The sequence below is a fragment of the Exophiala bonariae genome, assembly GCF_035927105.1.
Source record: "Exophiala bonariae strain CCFEE 5792 chromosome Unknown scaffold_56, whole genome shotgun sequence".
In the NCBI taxonomy this organism is placed as follows: Eukaryota; Fungi; Ascomycota; class Eurotiomycetes; order Chaetothyriales; family Herpotrichiellaceae; genus Exophiala; species Exophiala bonariae.
In genome coordinates, this window is record NW_027042531.1 from 1 (window position 1) to 21726 (window position 21726).

Below are 21726 nucleotides of genomic sequence, written 5' to 3' on the forward strand. Positions count from 1 at the left end.
AGCATACCCTTTTAGCATCGTGCTTTTCATCGCTCCGCCTTCTGGTATCGTCTTCATTCAACTGCTCATGGGACTCACTGTTATTCTCGGTATGGGCCTTGGCTGGGGCTGGGGCGTCCTTACCATGAAAGCGGCTCTTGTTGCTCGTCCACAAGCAGACACCAATGCTCGACTGGCCGAGCTCCAAAGAGCTGCAACCCAGAACACGACCAACGTTGGCCAGCTTTCCGGCCAAACTACTTATGCGCAAGTCCTAATCTTTGAGGGATTCATGCTTGATGCAAGAGTTACGGCAGTCTACTATTGCATGATCTGTGTACTGATATACGCTTTGGTAAGATAACATGGTCGAACTCCAATCGCCAGCTGCTCACAACTCACAGGCACGTATGCGCGTGGCGAACCCCAAGTTCACCCTGGTTCAGATATTTGGCACCATCATTAGCGATATTTTCCTCACAACCGGGCCGATACTACCTTCGTTCTCCGGAAAAATACCCCTAGTGTTGATCAAGCCTGCCGCTACTGCTATTGGGATTGGAGCACTTTGTAACATCCTCATCTTCCCAGAATCAACCTCACATATTGTCCTGAACAATATCAAGCAGATTCTCTCCCCTATGATCGAGTTTGTCGACGCTTGCAGGATAAGCCTCGACACTGGTGCACGCCCGTTGAGCCGCCAGAGACTGAAGACGGCCAAGGCTCAAGGTGTGGCAAGCTTCAGGGCCTTGGAGGCTCGAATGGGCTTCCTCCCGCTTGACGTATCTGTGTGTCGTTGGAATTCTCAGGACATTGGTGAGTTGAAGAAGCCACTCCGGTTTGTTTTCATAACCTGGATTGGCCTTCTCGAGGCACAGATCAGTAGATCCCAGTCTACAGAGCGACTAGCACAGCTTCAAGAGAGAAGTGAAGCAATGAAGCTAGGAAAAGTATCGGAAATGCAGCCCAAATTTGGTCGACACCAGATTGCACAGCAGCTTGATTTTGCGCAATTGTTTCGGAATGCCGAAACGGAGGATCTGATCACAAAGAGCATGTCTGCATTACATGAATCTTCCACTCCCCTCCTAAGGAAATGCAATGAAGCCATTCAAGCCATGATTGAAACTTTGAGTGTGGTAAATGAGAAAAAGTGGTATGGGCGCCCATCCGAGGAAGCGCTCAGTGAAATGCTACAGCGCCACGAGAAACTTCTCGTGGATTTACGCAGAGAGTGTGAGACGTTTGTTGCGACCACAACACCACGAATCCTTGACCACCATACTCACCTTTTCGATGTCAATGGTAATCTTGCGCCTTCCCCGAGTCTTGGTGCGGTACCACTGCGAGGTGTCGTACTAGGTCTGATCTTTGAGGAACGGTTCACAATCTTTGCTCGATCAGTGACGCAGCTATTAGCTCAATTCGTCGCATTGGAAGGACAGCGTAAGACACAGAGGCTGTGGCTTCCTGTTGGACTACGCCACTTTGGCTCATGGGTTTCGGGTCGACAGCCCACGCCGCAGATCACGCCGACAAGTCCAGAACTAGAAATGGAGAAAGAAGAATCCAGATCACGACCTCGCCATCGCCACCGGAAGAATAAAGCAGCAAGCGGTGAGAAGGATTCACAGTCCCAACTGCCTAATGCCTCCGAACAGCTTGCCTCCATCCATCTTCATCGTGGCAAAACTCGAAGTCCACTTGGACGTTTCGTGCTGGCTTCTACTCATTGGATTTCGAGCACTGCTGGAATGTTCGCACTTCGAATGGTCATCGCAACCATCGCTGTCGCCATTCCTGCTGCAATTCCCTCAAGTTCAGGGTTTTATTATAGGGAGAAAGGTCTTTGGGCGTTGATCATGGCCCAGTTAGGTCTTGTGCCTTATGCTGCCGACTTCACATTTGGTCTCATCCTTCGAATCGGAGGTACTGTCATAGGAGGAATTTTCGGAATGGTTGTTTGGTATATCGGTGCCGGAAATGGGCCAGGGAATAGCTATGGAATGGCTGCCATTTTTGTGCCTTTCATCATTGTTCTGATGTGGCTTCGACTGTTTGCCTCTCCGGCGTTCATGCAAGCCTTCATCATCACTGGAGCAACCCTCTACCTGACCGCCGCCTACAGCTGGGTGGACACACACATCCCATCATACGGCAATCCAGGAGTGGGCTACTCCGTATTCTGGAGACGGATTGTTCTCGTCTTGGTTGGCTTCACTGCGTCCGCAGTTGTGACCTACTTTCCTCGCCCACCAAATGCAGGTCGCCACTACAGACGGGTTTTGTCGCGAACACTTTCGAGCTTCCAGGATCGATATGCATTACTTGTCACCCATGCTACCCATGTCGAACATGAAAACGACACCGTAGGACAAAGCAATGTCCATCCGCTCGGTAAGACAGGTTTTATGACCACAGTCGAGAAAAGTACGATTGATACGGCCGACCTGCTCTCTTCAATTCTTGGTCCTATCCAGTTGCTCAAGTTCGAATTCTCTTCTACGGATTTTACAGCTGAAGGTCTCGGCAAAATCACACTACTCACCACTAACATAAATTTCAATCTCTTCCAATTGTTCTACTACCTTTCACAACTCCCACCAGAGTTCAAGCGGCGATTTTTTCTACTCAGCGGCGCTTTTGGGGAACAATTTGTTGGTGATTTCATGGGGGTCTTGAGTTTGTTGTCGCACAGTCTTGAAACAGGAAATGCACTTCCACATGTACTGCCAGCGCCACTGACAGTGAGGGCGTTCCGTGGTCGCGTCGAAACTTTCTATCATCCGCACGCAGAGGAACATATCGGGCAGAACTCTAATACAGTCGAATCCATGGACAATATCAATCACGAGACTGGAGAAGAGAGCACCACGCATATCAACAGCGTCCTAGGACCCATCAAGAGGCAAATGCTCGAGACCAAGAACGAGGGATTCAGAAAATATTGTGTCGTACTATCATCCATGGTCGGCTTGCTAAATGCAATTGATGACATGGTCTTGGTAGTGAAAGAGGAGCTGGGCGAAGCACATTTTGTGGATATTGAAAAATGGACAGGTGGTCTCGGCGCACCAGACAGAAGATCAGTGCACGTTGCGGATGGAGATGATGAGACAGGGGCAGGAAATGAAGTTTCAGATGTGAATATCAAGGATAACGACACAGAGCAAAGTACTAGAAAGGAGAAGAAGACTATCGCTGTCTAAATGACGAAATGTTTGGACTGTGAGTCGTCGGGAAAGTATCCTTCAACTGAGACACTTGATCTTATTACTAGTGCTTGGGGTTGAGTACAGTAGTTCTGGAACACGATCATAAGTTGGAACTTGAGACATTGGCCTTGTAAGATACACACGCATTTTTCAATATCCAGCGCGATTACTGCCAGTAACTGCGATCATGGCCACGAATATATCAATTATATTACTAGTATGATCGCATCTGTGTCATCTCTTCGCAGTATCACTATACTGTGAAGCCGACGTACTCGCGGCCAAGTCTGGCATTGTCGGGCCATGTCCACCGCCCTTGTCAGTGTCGTACATGGCTTGAATGTCTAGAAAGGTTTTGCCCTTCGTCTCAGGGAGAAAGAAGTAAGTGAATACCAACGCCACAAGGTTTGTGCCTGCGAAGATATACGCGACTCGCGCCCCGAGATTCAATGCGTCAGCGTTGGCCAGTCGAGGCACTGCAAAACTAATCACGATCGCAGTGATGTAAGACCAGAACTGACTCCACCCAACGGATTTCTCCCTTAGGTGAAGCACAGCAACCTCGGTTTGAATCAACCAACTCAACGATCCATAGCCAATTGTGACGAAGAAACCAAGGCACAAGAAAACCCCGGCTATAGCCCTTGAGCGGCCGGATCCCTTTTCCAAACCGGCCACAGCTAGGCTGGCGGCCGTGATATTGAGACCTGCAATAATAGGGAGGAATATCAATGCCACCGGACGCCGTCCCAGGGTATCGACAAGATATGGTCCGACGATTTGGCCAACAAACATAAGACAATTGATGAAGATATTAACTTTGAAGGCATCGCCCACCCCAGCCTGGGTTAAGATCACCGTTGCGAATGTTCCAACCATAATTAGTCCCGAGACTTGTTCGAAATTCATGAAAGCCCCACTAATTAGTGTCCGTTTGATGTTGGTGCGTGAGAGGATTTCAAAGAATCCCCCAGAGGAAGGGCTAGCTGCCACTTTTGTAAACGCTCTGCGGTAGTCATCAACCTCTGCGACGGCGAGACGCGTATTCGTGCCGCGAATTTGGTACAGGATGAACTCGGCGATATCGTACTCGGCTCGTAAGGCGTGCCATTGTGGCGATTCGAGAAGGAAGAACGACAACAGGCCAAAAAATGCATTGAGACAAGCCTGGACCCCAAGAGGGATTTGAAACTCGAGATCCGTGTCGAGCTTCTCACAGATCCAAACGACTGTACTGCCCAGAATCCCAGCTGCCATGAACATCAGAGAACAGATGCCCACAATGCGACCACGGACATGGGCAGGCGCTATTTCCGATAGGTATAATGGTCCGGTGTTGGATATGAAGCCCAGTCCAACATAGTGGAGCAGGCGACCAGCAACCAGTGCTCCTATATTTGGCGCAAATAACTGAAGTAGAGCACTTGGTAGGCAAACACAAAATTGTGCCCATAGAAGCGTCTTCTTTCGTCCTATAGCTTTCTGCATTGGTGGCGCAGAGACACTTGCGATGATCGCCCCTATGATTGGGACTGTCACGATAAGGTTGAGGTTCTTTGTCTGTGACAGTTTGAGCATGTGGTTCCGAGAATACACAAGGTAGCGACATACGGCCAAGGGTCCAGAATTTCCTTGATACTTCTCTGCAAACATCGGAAGAGATAATAATGGACCAACAATAGACATGTCATACCCAACCATAGCCATCGAACCACCGAGGATGAGGACTGGGAACATGAATCGATGTCAGCTTTACACAATCTCTCGAGTAACCGAGTTGGCTGCGATGTCGCGCCTTACAAAAGGCAAGCTTACCGTGGGCGATCAACGAGAGGTTCCACCATCGCGCCAGTGATGCCAGTTGCGACCAGTTCACAGAGATATCTCCACCACTCTTCTCATTTGGGTCATCTTTCTCGACGTGGACACTATCCGCGTAGCCTGACATGCCTAGACATGCTTCTCTTTAAGCCAGCACGATATGAAATGCGTCGGGCATACGTAATGGATTGAAAGCTCGCACAGTAGGCTGGGTGGTAGGGCTGAGGGAGGATGCTTAAGTAAGAGGAATTTTGTTACTCCAGGAAGACTTTGATTCCAACGCCAAGTTGGGGTCCAGAATTGGTTCAAGACAAAAGGAGTGCTGCTGCAAGTTTCATGGTTCGGCCTTTGAAGGCTGGTGCGTCATAGGCAGCTTCATGGAGATTAGCTCTGCACCAAAAAAGTATCGCTAAACGAGGGTGCGAGTCCCTTAGATTGCAGTTTGGGCCAAGCAGCCAGGCTATTCACGAGGTTTTTGTTTCCAACCAATTCGATTCCTGTCCACCCATCTAGTAGTTGTGCTCCCTATGGTTGAGAGCGAGTTAGACGTTGCAATCTCTGGAATCACGAGCACAAGCGGTTTGATTAGGATGTATATAGTCCAACTCCTCTACAGTTGCACTTATCCCTTATTGAATATGTGGCAAGGCTGGTGGTGGCTTCGAATTCGCCTCAGACGCTCAAGACGCAAGACCATCAGTAGTCGCTCAGCGCACTTAAAGTGTAACAGTAGTAACACAAAATGGCAATCAAACAGTAGTCTGGACGCTCACCAATCCGCCCCATGTGGAGCAGGATATCAGGCGTCCCATCCTCAACTCGACGTTTCATCGGGACAACCTGCGCTGAACCCTCCGCCGTAGCCCTCCCGAGTTTTCTACGTCAGATCACAGAGACCTTTATCCTCCCACGTGACGGCATCTCCCTTGCCGCCGTCCTGGACGTGGGCGTTGTCCTTTCCGAGCGCTATGGGGTGGGGAGCTCGTATCTCAACCATTCAATCTCCAGGCTTTCATCCACTACTTGGTACTGTTCCCAGATCAGCTTGGTGCGAGGGACTTGTAGGGGCGTTGATTTGGGTTGACTTTTCCCACACAAAATCACAAAGTTGCCCAGATCCCCAGGATTTTCCCGACTCGTAAAATCCTCCCAAGTCTGTCCAGCTCCAGCCCTCGCTTCCCCGTAGTTTCCGATCCCATGGTTCTCGCGTAATGCCCAGACCATGTCGATGACAGCTCAGCTCTTCCTCATTTTCTCGACCTCTCCAATTCGACCATGGTCACCTACCGTTCCCTTCAACGTCTATCTTGATCGCCGTTTTCCATCTTCCCTTTCAAACCTGATTGAAGTCATCTCAATCTGGAGCCTAGGCTCTGTGCATTTTTTTAGTTGTCCCAAGATCCAATATCAACCTTCCGGGTTACCGGGGCGAGATCTTAACCCGCCAGTTCCGGCAGCCTCATGATTGAGGCTCCCACGATGTTATGTCGGCACAGAGATCTTTCAGCCAGGCGCAACTAGATCGTCTTGATGTCGCCGCTAGGGTGTCGGCATGTCTGTCTCTGGCAGGGTCTGCCTGGACGATGATCAGTTATATCGCATATACTCCCCTACGAAAACCAGTCAATCGATTCAGTTTCTGCATCTCAATCACCAACAGTCTTGCTTGTATTGCGTATGCATGGGGTCGTCACCCAGTGAATGCTGGGAGGAATACAGCATTTTGCCAAGCACAGGGCTTCTTCATCACTTGGTTTGTGATGACGGATCCTTTACTAGTACGATAGCCACTTCACATCCCAAAGGCTTCGCCGTTAACATTCTACCCAAGGTCCTTGTCATGGCGCTCAATGTCTACTTGACGATATGTAGGAAACGAACGTTGAGGGAGCTCAGGAAAACAGATCTTTTAGGAATGGGACTTGCCTTCTTTCTCCCATTTCCTTCCGCTTTGACATTCTTACTTTGGCGACCCAACGGTCGCACGGTCTATGGTGATGCAACAACATGGTGTTGGATTTCTCGAGAGTCAGGCATCCTTCGTCTTGCTGCATTTTACATACCTATTTGGTAACTGTCTTCGCCCAATCTTTACTGATCGAAACTGCTGACTATTCAAGGATTTCGATTCTTACATCACTATCACTTTTTGCCCTTAGTGGCAAGAGCATACTCCGAGTCCGGCAGAGGCTGAAGGCTGTCAAAGTCCAAAACCCCCTTCATCAACGAATAAGTGGTGAACACAATTATGACGAGGGCTACCGACCGAATGGAACTTTCGATTCCAACTCTTCGGAGCAGGAGCGCCCTTCACAGGTTGTTTTCCATGAACCAGATTTCTCGGATGATCCGAATTCGAAAGATTTGCAACCTCTGGCACCAACTTATTCTCGTGAGCTGTCAATATCTCGTTCTTCGTCAAACCAGATTGCCCCGGGAAGCGGTCGGGAACGTACCCTCTCCACGACAAGTCAAACCCCGCTGCGAAGGACTCCCTCTCGGTTTGACGCTGTACATTGGAAGTATGCCCAATTTGCATTCCTGTACACAATTGTCCTCCTTATAACATGGGTTCCGATCAGTGTTAACCGTGTATATAACACTTTTATTGCCCCCAACAACCAGATATATAGCCTATACCTCGCCTCTGCCATTTGCATTCCTTTTCACGGACTAGGCAACTCGATCATATACACCATCACCAGCTGGACGGAATGCGCCCAGTTTTTGAAGGGCAAGCCTGCCAGACGGCCAAGTGTGGCATCGGATATGTCATGGGGTATCCGTGAAATTCTCAAGGACTGGGCAAAGAGATCATGGTCCTCGGTGTATAGGAAGCGTGCACGGGCAGGGACTGCTGCAGGCTGAACCCAACAAGGCTCTGTGACTAACAATAAACATCGAGAATCTGGATTTCAAATGTATCTCGACCTGGCGTGGTATTACAAGCCTCACCAGCGAATGATCACCTGCTCAAGGTTTGCACCATAATGCCCTCAATCTTCGAGCGCATCAGCAACTGAGTGTCGCAGTGCACCCTTGACAACTTTGGGCCGAGGATTGAACTCCATGGTGTCACACTTGCACCATGGTTCTGTTCAGAGTCTTGGACTTGTCGTCAGAAGCTACACCTGGTACTTGCCCGTGGTGCATCGCAGCAGCAATGCGATCAGTTGTCGTGGTCTCGATCGATGCAATGATGTCGAAGAATATCAACGGAGTGAGTATTGAGGTCTGCGACAAAGATGTTTAGTTGGTAGACGTCTCTCAGCCACGAGCGGTGTCCTAGCCAGATATAAGTTCTGTTGAGGACCTAGGCCAGAAATGCCTCGTCCCGAGAGATTGGCCACGAAATGAGACCAATGAGGGTCTGCAGTGCGTCCCTGCCGGGTGTTTGCTTTGCATCATGATAAGGACCCTTCACAATCAGCTACGGTGCCGACGCCACTGGTCGAGGAGTCCCGAGTATGTTTGCAAATTCCCACTGTTTCCTAGTATGCGAAGGAACTGATCGAAAAGCATGCGGTAACATAGTTTAACTATAGGCTATCCATTCGCCATCCCAAAGGCGAACGGCAATCCAGGGGAAAGCTCCGCGTGAACGGGGTCACCAAGGAGCCATTGGGACTTATCTGGCTAACCAGCGTGTGGACGCAATTCGAAACTAAACATCTCCCACTCCAACCAATGATATGTACCGTGTTGGCCATAGAATTTACATGCTTGGAACGTTACCTGTGTAGCAGCTTTGTGCTCGATTTGTCCATATGGAGAAGTGAAGGTGGTATTTCCTAGGTACTCTTTCTGGGCAAGCTGGTCCATGTCGATGAAAGATGGGAGCATTGTTTTACTTGGTATGGTTCTATCGAATCACTTGTCTGGATGAGGTTCGTCGAAAGACCCATTCGTGATAGATCTTCGGAACGATGCCAGAGCATCGGGATGGTAGTAAAGCCTTGAAATCGTATTACGGGGGACCCACAGCTACCATTAGACTCATTCACATGCTTCGAAATTCAAAATTCCACGGAACTAAATTTCGGCTGCTGAAATTACGGACGAAGTACCAGTACTACCTTAGGTATTCGAAGTAGGAGGCCAAGTGCCCACGGGGTGCCAGGCACACCACGGGGCAAACTTTGAAATCCCGGGGCTCCCACCCGATGGACTCCGAGAGGACTTGCCAAGGACGTCCAAAAACGGAGTCAAATCCTCTATCAGACCACACATTCAGCTCACTGATGGGCTATGTCACCTTGTGGCACGCTTGGTCAGGACATGGCGTTAACGCCTTTGGCAGCCATTGGTCCTTTTTCCCGTTTTCCAGAACACAGTTTGGAAACACTAGAACAACCTTCAACGAAGTCTAGGCCCCAAAACATGCATTGCCAGTGTTCTTCCTGTGCCTGTCCAACCCTTCGAAACGTACCACTTTCTATCTCATACAGCGCGGCGCAGTTGAGCCTAAAGTTGGGAATTTATATAAGTGAAGCAATCATATAAAGACTGTGCCATATCTGAGCCTGGCCGGAGCAAAGGAAGCAAGGCTCTATTCAAACAACCATGGTCTTACAGTGCCCGCATTGGGGACCCCGTGCTCATTCCTTACTGGCGAAGGTCACCAATCAGACCCACTTTACCATAGCCGACCGATCGGCTAAGGCAACTACATTTCGGCGGGTTCATCATAATCAGTGTTATACTTCATAAAACTTCGAATGGATCTTGTATAAAGAGACTCATATATCCCCAGGGTTTAGATCGATGCTCATCATTCTCGAGTAAAGACAACTGCTTGTTAAACAAGAACAGAAGTGGATAAATTGAAATCCCGACTCTACAAATATGGCTGCTTCGCGATCCAATTCTGTGGAGAACGGCCTCAAGGTTGAAAAGCCTGGTGATGTTTTCATCGAGAGATCTGAGGATATCAATGCTTTGGAAGATCCCGATGCCGGCAAGAGTGATGAGGAGAGAGCTGCCATCGTGAGTCACAAGAACAAGTCTTCGCCGTCAACCACAATGATTCTAACTATGGACACAGGATCGCAAGCTGATGTGGAAGGTCGATCTCTGGCTTATACCATGGCTATGTTTACTGTATTTGTTGAGCTTCTTGGACCGTACAAATATCGGCAATGCACGTCTTGCAGGACTTGAGACAGATCTCGAGATGGTTGGACACGATTACAACAACTCATTGACCATTTTCTTTGTAAGTGTTCTTTTTGTCGAGATATGTATTGTGTCCCTTAGCTAATGCTTGGCTTCCAGATCAGCTACGCTCTTGCTGAGCCATTGACGAACGTCATGCTTAAACGACTTACTCCTCGCTATTTCTTCACTGGTATCATACTTTCTTGGGGCGTCATTATGGCATTGATGGGTTTGGTTACCAATTACTCCGGTCTACTGGCCTGCCGCTTCTTCCTAGGACTTGCTGAAGCTGGCTTGTTTCCTGGTAAGATGCCTTCTAAAAGGCCACTCGCTGAAAGAGACTAATCTAGAATCTAGGCGTTAACTACTATCTCAGCTGCTGGTATAAGCGCAGCGAAATCGGTGTTCGTGCCGCCGCATTTTTCTCAGCCGCTGCTCTTGCAGGATCTTTCGGCGGCTTGTTAGCTGCGGCGATCGCACGGATGGACGGCATAGGTGGAAAACCTGGCTGGGCCTGGATCTTTATTATAGAGGGAGTGGCCACGGTGTTCGTGGGCCTTGCGTGTTGGTGGATGGTTTTCGACTGGCCAGATACTGCTACATTCCTTACTCCTGAGGATAGAATCCGCTTGCGACGCCGCCTTGCCGCAGACAACCAGGCTTCGACTCATGAGGAGTACGACAAACGTCATATTTATGCCGCTCTGACAGACTGGAAGACCTGGCTTTACGCATATATCTACATGGGCTGCCTAATCCCTCTGTACGCATTCTCACTTTTCCTACCCACGATTCTACGTGGTATGGGTTACACGGGAACACACGCGCAACTTCTCTCGGTCCCACCTTATGCCTGTGCAGCTGTGTTGACTATCACCATCGGCTGGCTCGCAGACCGAAGCCGTCTCCGAGGATACTTCAGCATGGGAATATCTTGCCTTGCTATTATTGGCTTTTGCATGCTCATCGGCTCAACCAACCCCAAGATCCAGTATGCAGGAACCTTTCTTGGCGCTATGGGTATCTACCCGTGCATTCCCAACACCCTTGCGTGGGTTGCCAACAACGTTGATGGCGTCTATAAGCGTGGAGTCGTCCTAGGAATAGTGGTTGGCTGGGGCAATCTCAATGGTATTGTCTCATCGAACATTTACCTCAAGACCGAAGCACCACATTTCTACACTGGTCACGGAGTCGTCCTCGCGGCGTTGACCTTGTGCCTGTTGGGCGGTACTATTGCTATGCATGTTCTCTTGAGAATCGAGAACCGCAAGAGACTGTCTGGAGCCAGAGACAATATGCACGAGGGCAAGACTCCGGAGCAAGTCTGGGTTTGTGGTGACAAGAGACCTGATTTCATTTACACTCTCTGATCATCAGGATGTGGATGTGCATTTGATCTGGAGATTACGAGACATAGGAGGTGATGCCTGCTTGTCTGGCGACCAGGGAATACGGCAGAGACAGAGTGAGGGCTCACAATTGACCAGCACGAGTTTAGTGGATGTTTTAGACTTCTTCGTAGAATAAGGAGTAAACATATTTTCAAGTACCAAGCATGTCTGAAGTGGTGAAAAATAAGGCTGACATCGCCGAGAAAAACAGGTTCTCGTCTATCCTTACTTCGCCATCAGATCAGTGTATCTCTTAAAACGCAGGCTTTATTCCTACTACAATTGAGAAAGGAACGGTAATGCGGCCTTCCCGACATTTATGAACAGCCTCTTATGTCAGATGTCGTATATGCCTGGGGAAGGAAAGTATTGCGTGCAGCGATCCAATGGTACGCCCGAAGCCATAGCCGACGAGGCTGACAAGTAATCCAGAGCGAGGGAAGTCTCCGATATCCCGTCAACAAGTCTCCGAGGCCATAGTAGAATGCACAGTCGGGCTTACTGGCATGAATAATATGCCAATTCTCTACCATAAATACCTAGCTGTGAGCCAGCCAGAGAATCGAACGAGCCCACAAGATTTTGTCTCCGTACCATTATTCAACAATATCAATCCGCACATATGAATCTCAAACTATTCGTCTTCAACGGCGGCCCAGCACCACGCCGTGTGGTGATTTACCTTGTGGAGCGCAACTTCAATGAAGATGCCTCAGTCGAACTCATCCAATGTACCATTGCCGCTCCGGGTGCCCCAGCTCTCGCACCCGGGAAACCACCTGGCTCGGTGCCCCTCCTGCACCACCCAGCTACAGGATTCACCCTTCGTGAATCGCTCGCAATAATCGACTACCTAGAGGACATGGCTGAGGTGCAGGGCCTGTGGACAATGCGTGGCCGAACGCCAAAGGATCGCGCGAAGACTAAGGAGATGCTAGGCCTCATTGATGCCGTAACGACGGATGTCGAGTACGCGCCAGCGTTTGGGTGTAGGCTGTTTGCGCCGGTAGTCGGGGGTGAACAGTCTCCTGCGGCGGTGAGGTGGCTGTTGAGTCGTGCGAACCAGAGTCTTGAGAGGATCGCAGAGTACGCTGCCGAGGGGACGCCATGGCTCCTGAGATTTGAAAGAGAAGAGGAAGCGCAGGTCACGGTGGCCGATTGCGCTTTGTTTGCCATCTTGCAGTATGCCGAGAATATGTTCGGGTGGGACTTGACGGAGGATCATCCTCGGCTGAAGACCTTTTATGGCGCGTTCAAGCTGAGGCAGAGTGCTTCTATTCCGGAAGGGACTTGGCCAACGCAGCTCACAGATATGACAAAGGATTGGATAGAATATTGAGAGGGGTTTGTCCCACAAGATATGTGCCCCATTGCCAAGCTGGAGGCACGATCAATGATTCCATACAACGTTGCCCCAGTTCCACAATCCTGGACTGCGTATAATGGTGAACAGCTAACATTGCGACATTGCTGGATTTCCCCACCAGTTTATTTTGGCTGCTACCGGCCGAAGATCATTGGCGTACCAGCTCCTACACTTGAAGTTCCAGAACCTTGCATAATTTGCCCAGACCTAGGGGAGAGCAACAATCGTTTTGTAGACTTCATAGCAATCGTCACCAGCCATAGAAGGATTGTGAGTACTCCTAGATTTCCGTCTGAACTGTAAGTCGGCTTTCTTGTAATCATCGGAGAGAAACTCAGCATGTGTGTCGGACCAGCGTGCATGCCTGGGAATGATCTCTGCCAGCAGCTCCACGTCTTCCGGAATGGGCTCGTCAGGATTGTACACGAAGTTAGCCTCGTTTTCTTCCAGGGCCATTCGTTCGCGGACCACGATTGATATGAGCTTGCTGTCCCAGTGTCCTTCCCTGCCTGCCAGGCTCAACGCTTGAAGCGCACGTCGTCGCAAGCCAGGGTGGCGACATAGACATCCGGTAGTGTAGAGAGGTTCAATCACACGGGAGTCGAGACTAATTGCCGGTAATCTGGGGACTAGATCTTCGCACAGAGCCACAAGTGAGGAGAAATAAGGCAGGAGCGGGTCAAACACCATATCGTCGTGGCGGCACAAGCTAATCCGGACAACAATAGTGAGATAGAGATGACTTATGCGCAGGGAAATTGATCGCTCGTCTCCATTAGCACCAGGCGATGACGCTCGTGGTATAGTGCGCAGTGGGCTACTGTCGAATGCTGCTTTCCACTGCCTCAGTGCAGCAAGCAGCTTTCCTTGCCACAACGCCAGCATTGAGTTCTCATGAATTTGTTCTGATTTTGTCTGGCAGACGACAGCTGCTAGATGACAAGCCTCGTTGTCGAGCAATAGCATCATCCGCCACGCATCGTCAAAGGAATTAAAGGAGGACGGAATGCTGGGAGGATCCGTGCTGCCAATATCCAGGTTGTCGACAAGCTTGAATTGTAGCTCACTGTCGAAATAGACCGACTGCAGATCCATCAACGCAAAGGAATATGAAATTTCATCGAGAGTCGTGGACGCTTGTTGTGGCAACATCAACCTCAACATTGTCGTGTCAACCGCCGAAGTTATGCCATGAAGTCTCTTTAAAATCTGGCGACCGTGGTTGAGATGGACCAGAGCTTCTCGATATCGACCCTCGATGATATCGAACGTTAGCAAGACCAAACAAACAATGAGTACAATATGAGTGTCCTCGATGCTGGCCGTTATTATCCGATTTTGAAGAAAGTGAAGCGCCTTGCCGTAATGAGACCACACAGGAATCATGAAGGTGGTTCGATCTCCACTGGGCAGAACTGATTGGCCCTCCTGATAGACCCTGCACACTCCGGAAAGAGCTAACATAGCATGTAGAATTGCCGGCTCCGCATGAGATGCCGATATTACGGTGTGAGTCCAAAAACGTGTGAAATGATGAGTGGCCATGTTGTGCAGCGTGTAGCGGCGGCAGAAATCATACGAGCGGTAGTCGGGTTCTGATAGCTCGGCGAGGGTCTTCAGGGTCCGGTAAAAGCACAGAGAGTCGACAGGCTTGATTTTCTTCTGAGAGGCCTCATCTGAGGATTCATGCCTCTCGGGACTGGGACAGTAGGCGGAGAAAGAGAATAGATAGCCTTCACAGATATACTTTGACCGTGCACAGCGGAGACAGGTCGGTCTTGTTTCATCACACTTGACTCTTCTGACCTTACAGGTTCGACATCCCGTCCGAACTATAGAGCGTTCATTAGTGATCACATACGTCTATCAGTGGCGTACTCTTGAATACATACCTTTCTCGTGGGATTTTCGAGTCAAGGCCATTAGGTTGGAAGGTGTATTAGAAGTTCTCCCGTCAGCCAAGACTTCGACGCAATGAGATTTATACAAGCAATTCGGTGGTTGAATATAGACCAGCCTCCTAATTTCGAACAACTGTCTAGATTGTGCTAGGTGGTCAGGCTTCCAGCTCAAATATCAATTCCAGTCCAAGTACAGACAATGATGCAGCGGTGTCGACACCATGGGTGGTCAAATTGAGCTAGAAACTATGGCCACAGTGTAGTTAGAATGGAGGCCTCATCTGTGCTGGAGTATCAGATCAAGGCTTTCGCTTTCAGCCTGGAGCCTGACAGGGATGAATAAGCAAGAATTCAGAAGTGGAGGAAAGGCTGATGAGGTTCAGTGGAATCAGAACATCTACACTATAAGGCGTCCCATTAAGGACGTACTCCCGAGCTTCATGTAAGGTTGCTCGATGAAGACCCAGGATCGACCATAATAAGGATTGTTTGTCTCTGCTGTGGACGTGTGGCCGACTCATTTCCTTTCGTGGAAAACTAGTTCGGAAATGCGCGCCAGAATGTTGTAGAAACCGAAGCAGACATGAGGTTGGTTGACGTGAATACTAAAGAGGAGTGGTCGAGACAGTAGTGTCAGAGACCAGCGACCAGACAAGGGATCAAACCACTCAGCGGAACAAAATCCATCTTGGCGCTCGTATGATCCAAGGGGTTGATTGGCTCAATGTCAAAGCCTCACGACAGGCGACGTACTCGTGTCAGCGTGCTCCGTACTCGTGTTAGGGTCAACAGACCCGATTTTTGGAATGTCCTTTTGAGTATCTACTCGGCCCTGTGGTGCTTTATATAAGCCGCTGACTCGCGTGGTCATCGACACTGGACGCCGTATGCCCATTTGTGGAGTGATACCAACCGACCACCATGGAATTGCCAAACAGACTGCCCGTATGCGAAGCAATGGTATTTCTGCCTGAGCAAGATACATCGGAGCAAAATGAAAATCACTGAATTGTCTGGTTGCCCTTTCCTTTGTTGAGGCAAAGAAATGTGGAGACATTGAGCATTATCAAATATCCCCTCTAAATACCACTTGAATATCAGGGTCAGAGCCAACAAACGTGCTGCTGCCGGTCCGTCTGGACAAACCATCACTCTCACTGCAATATCATATGCTAGTTCGAGTTCTTTCTAATCCACAGCAATGCCTCCTACTCCGTCCCAGATCGCCTCTCGGACTTGCTGTACATCACCACCGCGCTGATGCAAAACCGTAACCCAATCTTGGAAGAGAGATGATCCACTCTCGAGGAAGCAAATGTCGTTCGTCTGCTTCTCAACATACTGCTCCACATCAGCCTTTGACACCGCATGGTCGAACAACCACAATAACTGGACCGGTGTGAGTTTGAGGAACGCTTGGACCAAATAGAAACTGTCCAAGTCGGATCCCCAACCTTGCATGTGCTTATGTCGCAGTTCTTGGATCGACAATTTGTTACTATCTGCAACGCAATCTTCCCGGCGGTGAGTGTGAAACGTGTCTGGAAACATGGACCCCAGGTCAACAACCTGGCGCCCTGAACGGTGCCAGGCGTGCATGCCATATCGCGACTCCTCTGGGTGGCGTGAGAAGACATCGCCGTCGGTGGGGCAAAGCTCTGTTGCGACTAAATGTTCAAGAATACCTCGAAAGTCTTCAAAGTCGTGAAGATCCGAGGTGGACCAGCTCCGCAGTAATTGGAGTCGCTCGTAGAGCGCAACTTCAGAACGAAGAGATCGGTAGGAAGATGAATTATAAAAAGCTTGTGAGTACATCCAGAAACGATAGACAGCTCGACGGAGTCTCCGAGCTTCATCCTTGTTCAGGGACCGGCGGTTGGCGCTACGGTCACCGGCCCATTTGATAGTAGGGTAGAGATTGACGAAGCGTTGCCCAACCCGGCCAATTTGAGCGATTTGTGTGAGAAGTGTATAAGACAAAGGTGGAGTTCTTTTGATATGTAGCAATTGATTATCATTGGACGTTAAAAGTTGGATAATCTCATCTGCCGGTCCCATTGTTTGATCAATTGCATTGTAGAATAGAACAAGTTTTTGTGAGCTTGGTAGCAGGGTGTGGAAATATCGACAGGTAAGGGATAGGTTGACGATATCGGTAGCTGAGGAAAGTGCCTCGAACACGTGGACTAGTATTTCTGGTGCGAGCTCTTGCATCGCCATTTCCTATGAAATGAGTCAGCCGACCGATCACCAATGCAGATCAACTTGGGCCATACTATCAAATCTTATCGGCACACGGGCCGATATGTTCAGGTCTGAATTGTGGTCGCAGCCTTCAGCTGCGATGACCGAAGGCTTCAACAAATCAGCACCCCGCCACGGGGGCTATATTGAAGTGACTGGCTTCCCGCGCAGCGAGACCTGGGAGATGATTCATGTTCGTGTTGTTGAGAAGGGTCGCCCGGGAAATGGGGGCCCACATGAAGGTTTGCCATCTCGTTTGGTGGCGGGATGAAAGCCATGGCAGTCTGAGGTCAAACACAGGAAGCAGAGAAGAGGAGTAAAGAGAAGAGCTTGATGTCGGAATTCAAGTTGTTTTTCACACCGCTGGGACGCGACGGAGCAGCGTGAACGGCTTGGCGTCAGCCTTCCACGTGACACGGCCTTGCTGTTCGCTGACAAGCGACATAAGAGAAATTAAAATGATTGGCATTTTGTGCATGGTTGTATGCACTACTAAGCGGTGGTATTTTATCTGCTTGGAAGGCCCTCGTCACCTTTCGAGATCCGACACAATTTCTCTCTGGATTATGTATGGCTTCCTGTACGAACACTGCGCCAGAAAAGGAGACAGATGACACCGTAATCTCTTTTAAAGGTCGGCGGCAAAGCGCGTAGAAGCTGTAGTGTCGATAGTGTAGGCTGAGCGAGCTCATGTGAAGCAGGAAACCAAACCGCCTACGTGATTCAATCAGCCAAAAAGTGTACTGTTGCCAATCGCAGATACCTTCCGCTTTGTTCCAGTATTGAGGCCCAAAGACTTCTTCTTGACAGCGAAATGCTCCGCCTCGCTTCGACGGCTTGCATATTTCTGAGCGTGGCGGAGTCTTGTCTCTCTACGCAGCTGGTTGGGACTAACAAATTGCTTGTTTTCGAAAATGACAGGACCTCCAAAACTTCCTTCCAGGATGACCACGGGGGTCAAGACGAAACGTGGGCCAATCTCAACGAGAGAGACCTCGGCTCCTTCGACAGTCACGTTGCTGGTCTTGTCGGGCTCAGACTCACGGATCTCGTACACTCGGATCCAAATTTTGCCGTCAAGACCATAGATACCGATGACTCGATCAATGAAAGGTTTCATCCCTCGCACCCCCTTCGAAGGAACACAGAATACGCCACGCAACATCTCTCGGATAAGTGCGAGATGCTCTTGACCCGCCAGGTTCTCGTCAAAGCTCTTGTCAAACACAACGATCCCTCTTCCTCCCTTCAGACAATTCCCTCCGAATCCCAATTCGCCCATGGTATGTAAATTTGTGACGTTGAACTTGATCGTGGGTCCATTCGGTGGCTGTGCAAGCCAGAGGTATAGATCCTGACCGTGTTTACGAGCTTCCAAGAAGAAGATATAGTTGCAGGAATGGAGGTCGGCCAATCCATTGAGAGCAGAGTTGTAATTGTTGTTCGATTTGGTGTCGAGCTTGGTATCCTTATAGGTGTGAGGAAGAAGAGCGTGGAGGTCGGTCAAGAGGTGCCGGTGCCTTGGCGCATGTTAGAGCACTATCGACAAGCAAGTAACTGGGGCAGCCTACCTGTATGAAACACCACGAGAAGTCAACATCAATACCCGATTCCTCAATTCCAACGGAAGGTCGGACAGATTTCCATTCCTTTTCGCAGTCTCTTCATGGTCGGATGAATCGGAGGAGTCAGCGCGGAGGGTAGTACTGCTGTCATCGGAGTCTTCTGGGTCGGCTGAGCGCATGGCGGACTTGTATGCAGAAGCCATCTTATTCGAGAGCTGGTGGTTGGCAAACCCGAGTTGGCAGCTACTGGTACAAGATTTGAACGAGGGACAAAAAATTTATGGACATCGGCGATAAGAAGAGCCCGTTGCGGATATAAAAAGCTTGGCACAAGGTCTTACCTAGGTACTTTTCGGTCGTAATGATCCACCGCATCTATGAATGTCCCCAAGGCTGGGGGCTTAGGTACGTACTTAGGTAGGTATGAAGACATCGACAAAATATCAGGGCGAAAGTGCAAAATGTTGAAAGCTTTTGTGTTGTTCCACTAAGTAGTGGGGGGTTCTATCATTGAAAAGCCATTTATTTCGAAAGGTCAGCCGACAACTTTGGGAACTACCCATGCTGGATGCCAACGATCTCGGTCACCCACTACTGGAACAGTTATTCTCACATCTCGAATCTGGCCTGAGGCATCAGCGCCTTGAAAGTGCTTCATCAAAGCGCTGACTGCGATGCCTGTGCCGATGCAAGCCTTAATCGAGTTGCGTACCTCCTTCGTCCACTCTCTTTCAATCACTGGGGTAGCGATTTGATCTCCCTCATGCCCAGTATTGTCCGTGGACACAGGTTGTGCATTCCAGTTCTCTTTAAGAACTTCTTCCCACGCCTTCTTGGCTGTCTGGTTTAATCGTAGAGCCTGTTCAAGAATAGTGATGTCGGACAGCTCTTGCAGAGAACATGCCTGCCGTGCCACAGCGGGGGCTAGTGGCTCTGGGATGGACAGATGCTGGAACGGGCGCATTCTCAATTCATATCTGAGATGATCTGAGGAATAGCTCGGTCTTGGCTGCTGCAAGTGACCGTGTCGTTGAATCACTACCAGAAGCCTGTGTAAAGCTTTTGCTAGAGCCTCGGTGGCCTTTACCCAGGTGAACTGTCGATAAAGTTGGTGCAAGCTGGCCTGCACATTTTCTTGTTGTTTCTTGCCCTGCTTTCGATCACTTGACACGAAGAAGCTGATACGTTCCAGGTGTGACATGTGAGTGCTCGAGAGATAAGACAAATACCAATACATACCCGAGTACTCATGGGGAGCATAGACAGAAAGCTGGAAGCCCATCTGTATGATGCCTCGCAACTGTAGCAGCTTGTAATGATAAACCCAACTGCTGATGGAGTATGAGAATGTAGGGCCATCTGCATCTGGATATTCTTGAGGATATTCTCCAAAAGAAGCATGCACTGTGGTGTCAAGTTCTTCGGCTTCGGCTTGAATCTGGTCCCATTCGAGCGCGGCGTGGCATAAGGTGCGGCGAACTCGGCTTGGGTTGAGGCAAAAAGTTCGGAAAAGGTTGAGATAGGACTGACCATACCGACCGATAAAATATTCAAATTCAGACAACGTCTGCAACTGCTCCTCGCTCAATGTGAGAGTCGTATCAGAATGTTCTGTGACGAGTGCGGTATTTGGTAAGACCAGAAGTTGTAGGTCTTGGGAGATGAATTGTTTCAAGGAATATCGACCAAGGATGCTATTCTGAATGGCAAGGAAGGATTGGAGAAGCGCCCGCACATAGACCGAAGGCTGGGGGTCCTGGCACATGAAACTTTGGTATGCTACCAGCAAGTCCACACTACATGTGATGCTGAGCACTTCGAAAGATCGGGTGGCGTCGGTGACAAGCTGTTTGAAAAAGCGGAATGATTCATCCTTTGGAGTAACAACCATTGGTCGTGGTGGTACACTACTTGCAAATCGACGTTGCAGTTTGAGTGTAAATGCTTCAGTGGAGAATGCTGTGCCCAGACTAGATGAATTTTGGATGCAGTCGATTAGCGAGATGACTTCCTCGCTTGACTTGACTTCTGGTGGCGTCCCATTTTCACAGCTCTGGAGCATGCTCAGAAAGAAGTGTCGCACATCTAAACGAGCCTTCAACGCATCACGCAGTGGTGGATCTAGCCGAAGTTTGGGCAGTTGATAACGTGCATCCTCAAGACGGAGTAGTACGTCTTGCGGTGAAGATATCGAAAGTAATGGTCGGTTAAAGACCTGGGTCGCGAAGTCTTCTTCCTAGACAGTGGCAGTCAATTTCTGGTCGCAAAATTTGAATCCAGGCGTTAAGCATACCTCGTAATAATGATGTCCCGAAACCATTGTGAGGACAAGATCACAACACTTTATGAGGGCCAAGCAGAACGGTTCAAGCACTGCGGTAATAATAGAACCGTCCGACATACCTCCCAAGGCATCTCTATGGAAGCAAGCATCCGAGAGCTTTTTGGGCTCAGGCCAAAGCAGTCGTTCCAGATGAACAGAAGTGAACAGGGTTTGCGAAAGTGGATAACCTTGATGCCAGGCGACCTAGAAACAGTCAGCGGAGCATTTTCCATAGACCTGAGCCATCAAACCTCACGATACATTAGCTCATCCATAAGCCATATCACCTCGGTCGCGGATAGAGGAGTGGTGGCGTCGAAGATCTCATCATCCGAATCTCCGCCGGGGCAGCCGCTGTCCATCTTAGGATCACCAATCTGTGATGAGGTTCAGCGAGAGATGCTCTCCCTGAAAACACATGTTACTGACCTCGAGAGCACCAACAGCCTCGAACAAGGTGAACTCCCCATCCCTGATGAGTTTTCCAGGAGATAACTCTGTGGTCGATTAGTCAAGCTCACTTATGCGAAATACGGAAACGAACTCGACGCCGCATTTTGAAAAGCCTTGGTTATATCCTTGACGTGGATATTTGGATGAATCACACGAGGTTGAACCATATCCTCGACTCACAGGATCATGCGAGAAAGTGGTTGCGGAGGTGTGATGCTTCGGAGATGATTCACCCTCAATTATTGTGGCATGGGTCGAAATGTAGCGGTCTAGAACACGTGGTTATCATCAGCACTATTTGAATT

At 49.5% G+C, this 21726-nt stretch overlaps 8 protein-coding genes across 8 annotated transcripts; 3 read left to right on the top strand and 5 right to left on the bottom strand.

The window, feature by feature from the left end:
* Window positions 1-67: 67 nt before the first annotated feature.
* LTR84_011379 (uncharacterized protein) lies at window positions 68-3191 on the top strand (the record flags this gene model as incomplete). Its single annotated transcript, XM_064854911.1, has 2 exons — window positions 68-334; window positions 384-3191. 2 exons carry the CDS (start codon window positions 68-70, stop codon window positions 3189-3191), a joined length of 3075 nt encoding a protein of 1024 aa, XP_064699957.1.
* A 240-nt stretch (window positions 3192-3431) lies between these two features.
* On the bottom strand, window positions 3432-4775 carry LTR84_011380 (uncharacterized protein; the record flags this gene model as incomplete). The annotated part of the gene is made up of 1 exon (XM_064854912.1): window positions 3432-4775. One exon carries the CDS (start codon window positions 4773-4775, stop codon window positions 3432-3434), a length of 1344 nt encoding a protein of 447 aa, XP_064699958.1.
* Window positions 4776-9863: 5088 nt separating this feature from the next.
* On the top strand, window positions 9864-11548 carry LTR84_011381 (uncharacterized protein; the record flags this gene model as incomplete). Its single annotated transcript, XM_064854913.1, has 4 exons — window positions 9864-10004; window positions 10063-10233; window positions 10293-10479; window positions 10533-11548. The coding sequence occupies 4 exons, from the start codon at window positions 9864-9866 to the stop codon at window positions 11546-11548; spliced, it is 1515 nt and encodes a 504-aa protein (XP_064699959.1).
* A 643-nt stretch (window positions 11549-12191) lies between these two features.
* LTR84_011382 (uncharacterized protein) lies at window positions 12192-12908 on the top strand (the record flags this gene model as incomplete). The annotated part of the gene is made up of 1 exon (XM_064854914.1): window positions 12192-12908. The coding sequence occupies one exon, from the start codon at window positions 12192-12194 to the stop codon at window positions 12906-12908; it is 717 nt and encodes a 238-aa protein (XP_064699960.1).
* A 234-nt stretch (window positions 12909-13142) lies between these two features.
* On the bottom strand, window positions 13143-14858 carry LTR84_011383 (uncharacterized protein; the record flags this gene model as incomplete). Its single annotated transcript, XM_064854915.1, has 2 exons — window positions 13143-14767; window positions 14828-14858. 2 exons carry the CDS (start codon window positions 14856-14858, stop codon window positions 13143-13145), a joined length of 1656 nt encoding a protein of 551 aa, XP_064699961.1.
* A 1166-nt stretch (window positions 14859-16024) lies between these two features.
* LTR84_011384 (uncharacterized protein) lies at window positions 16025-17110 on the bottom strand (the record flags this gene model as incomplete). The annotated part of the gene is made up of 2 exons (XM_064854916.1): window positions 16025-17059; window positions 17102-17110. The coding sequence occupies 2 exons, from the start codon at window positions 17108-17110 to the stop codon at window positions 16025-16027; spliced, it is 1044 nt and encodes a 347-aa protein (XP_064699962.1).
* A 697-nt stretch (window positions 17111-17807) lies between these two features.
* On the bottom strand, window positions 17808-18848 carry LTR84_011385 (uncharacterized protein; the record flags this gene model as incomplete). The annotated part of the gene is made up of 2 exons (XM_064854917.1): window positions 17808-18600; window positions 18652-18848. The coding sequence occupies 2 exons, from the start codon at window positions 18846-18848 to the stop codon at window positions 17808-17810; spliced, it is 990 nt and encodes a 329-aa protein (XP_064699963.1).
* A 332-nt stretch (window positions 18849-19180) lies between these two features.
* Window positions 19181-21524, bottom strand: LTR84_011386 (uncharacterized protein; the record flags this gene model as incomplete). Its single annotated transcript, XM_064854918.1, has 5 exons — window positions 19181-20881; window positions 20939-21172; window positions 21220-21345; window positions 21398-21463; window positions 21513-21524. The coding sequence occupies 5 exons, from the start codon at window positions 21522-21524 to the stop codon at window positions 19181-19183; spliced, it is 2139 nt and encodes a 712-aa protein (XP_064699964.1).
* Between the last annotated feature and the right edge of the window lie 202 nt (window positions 21525-21726).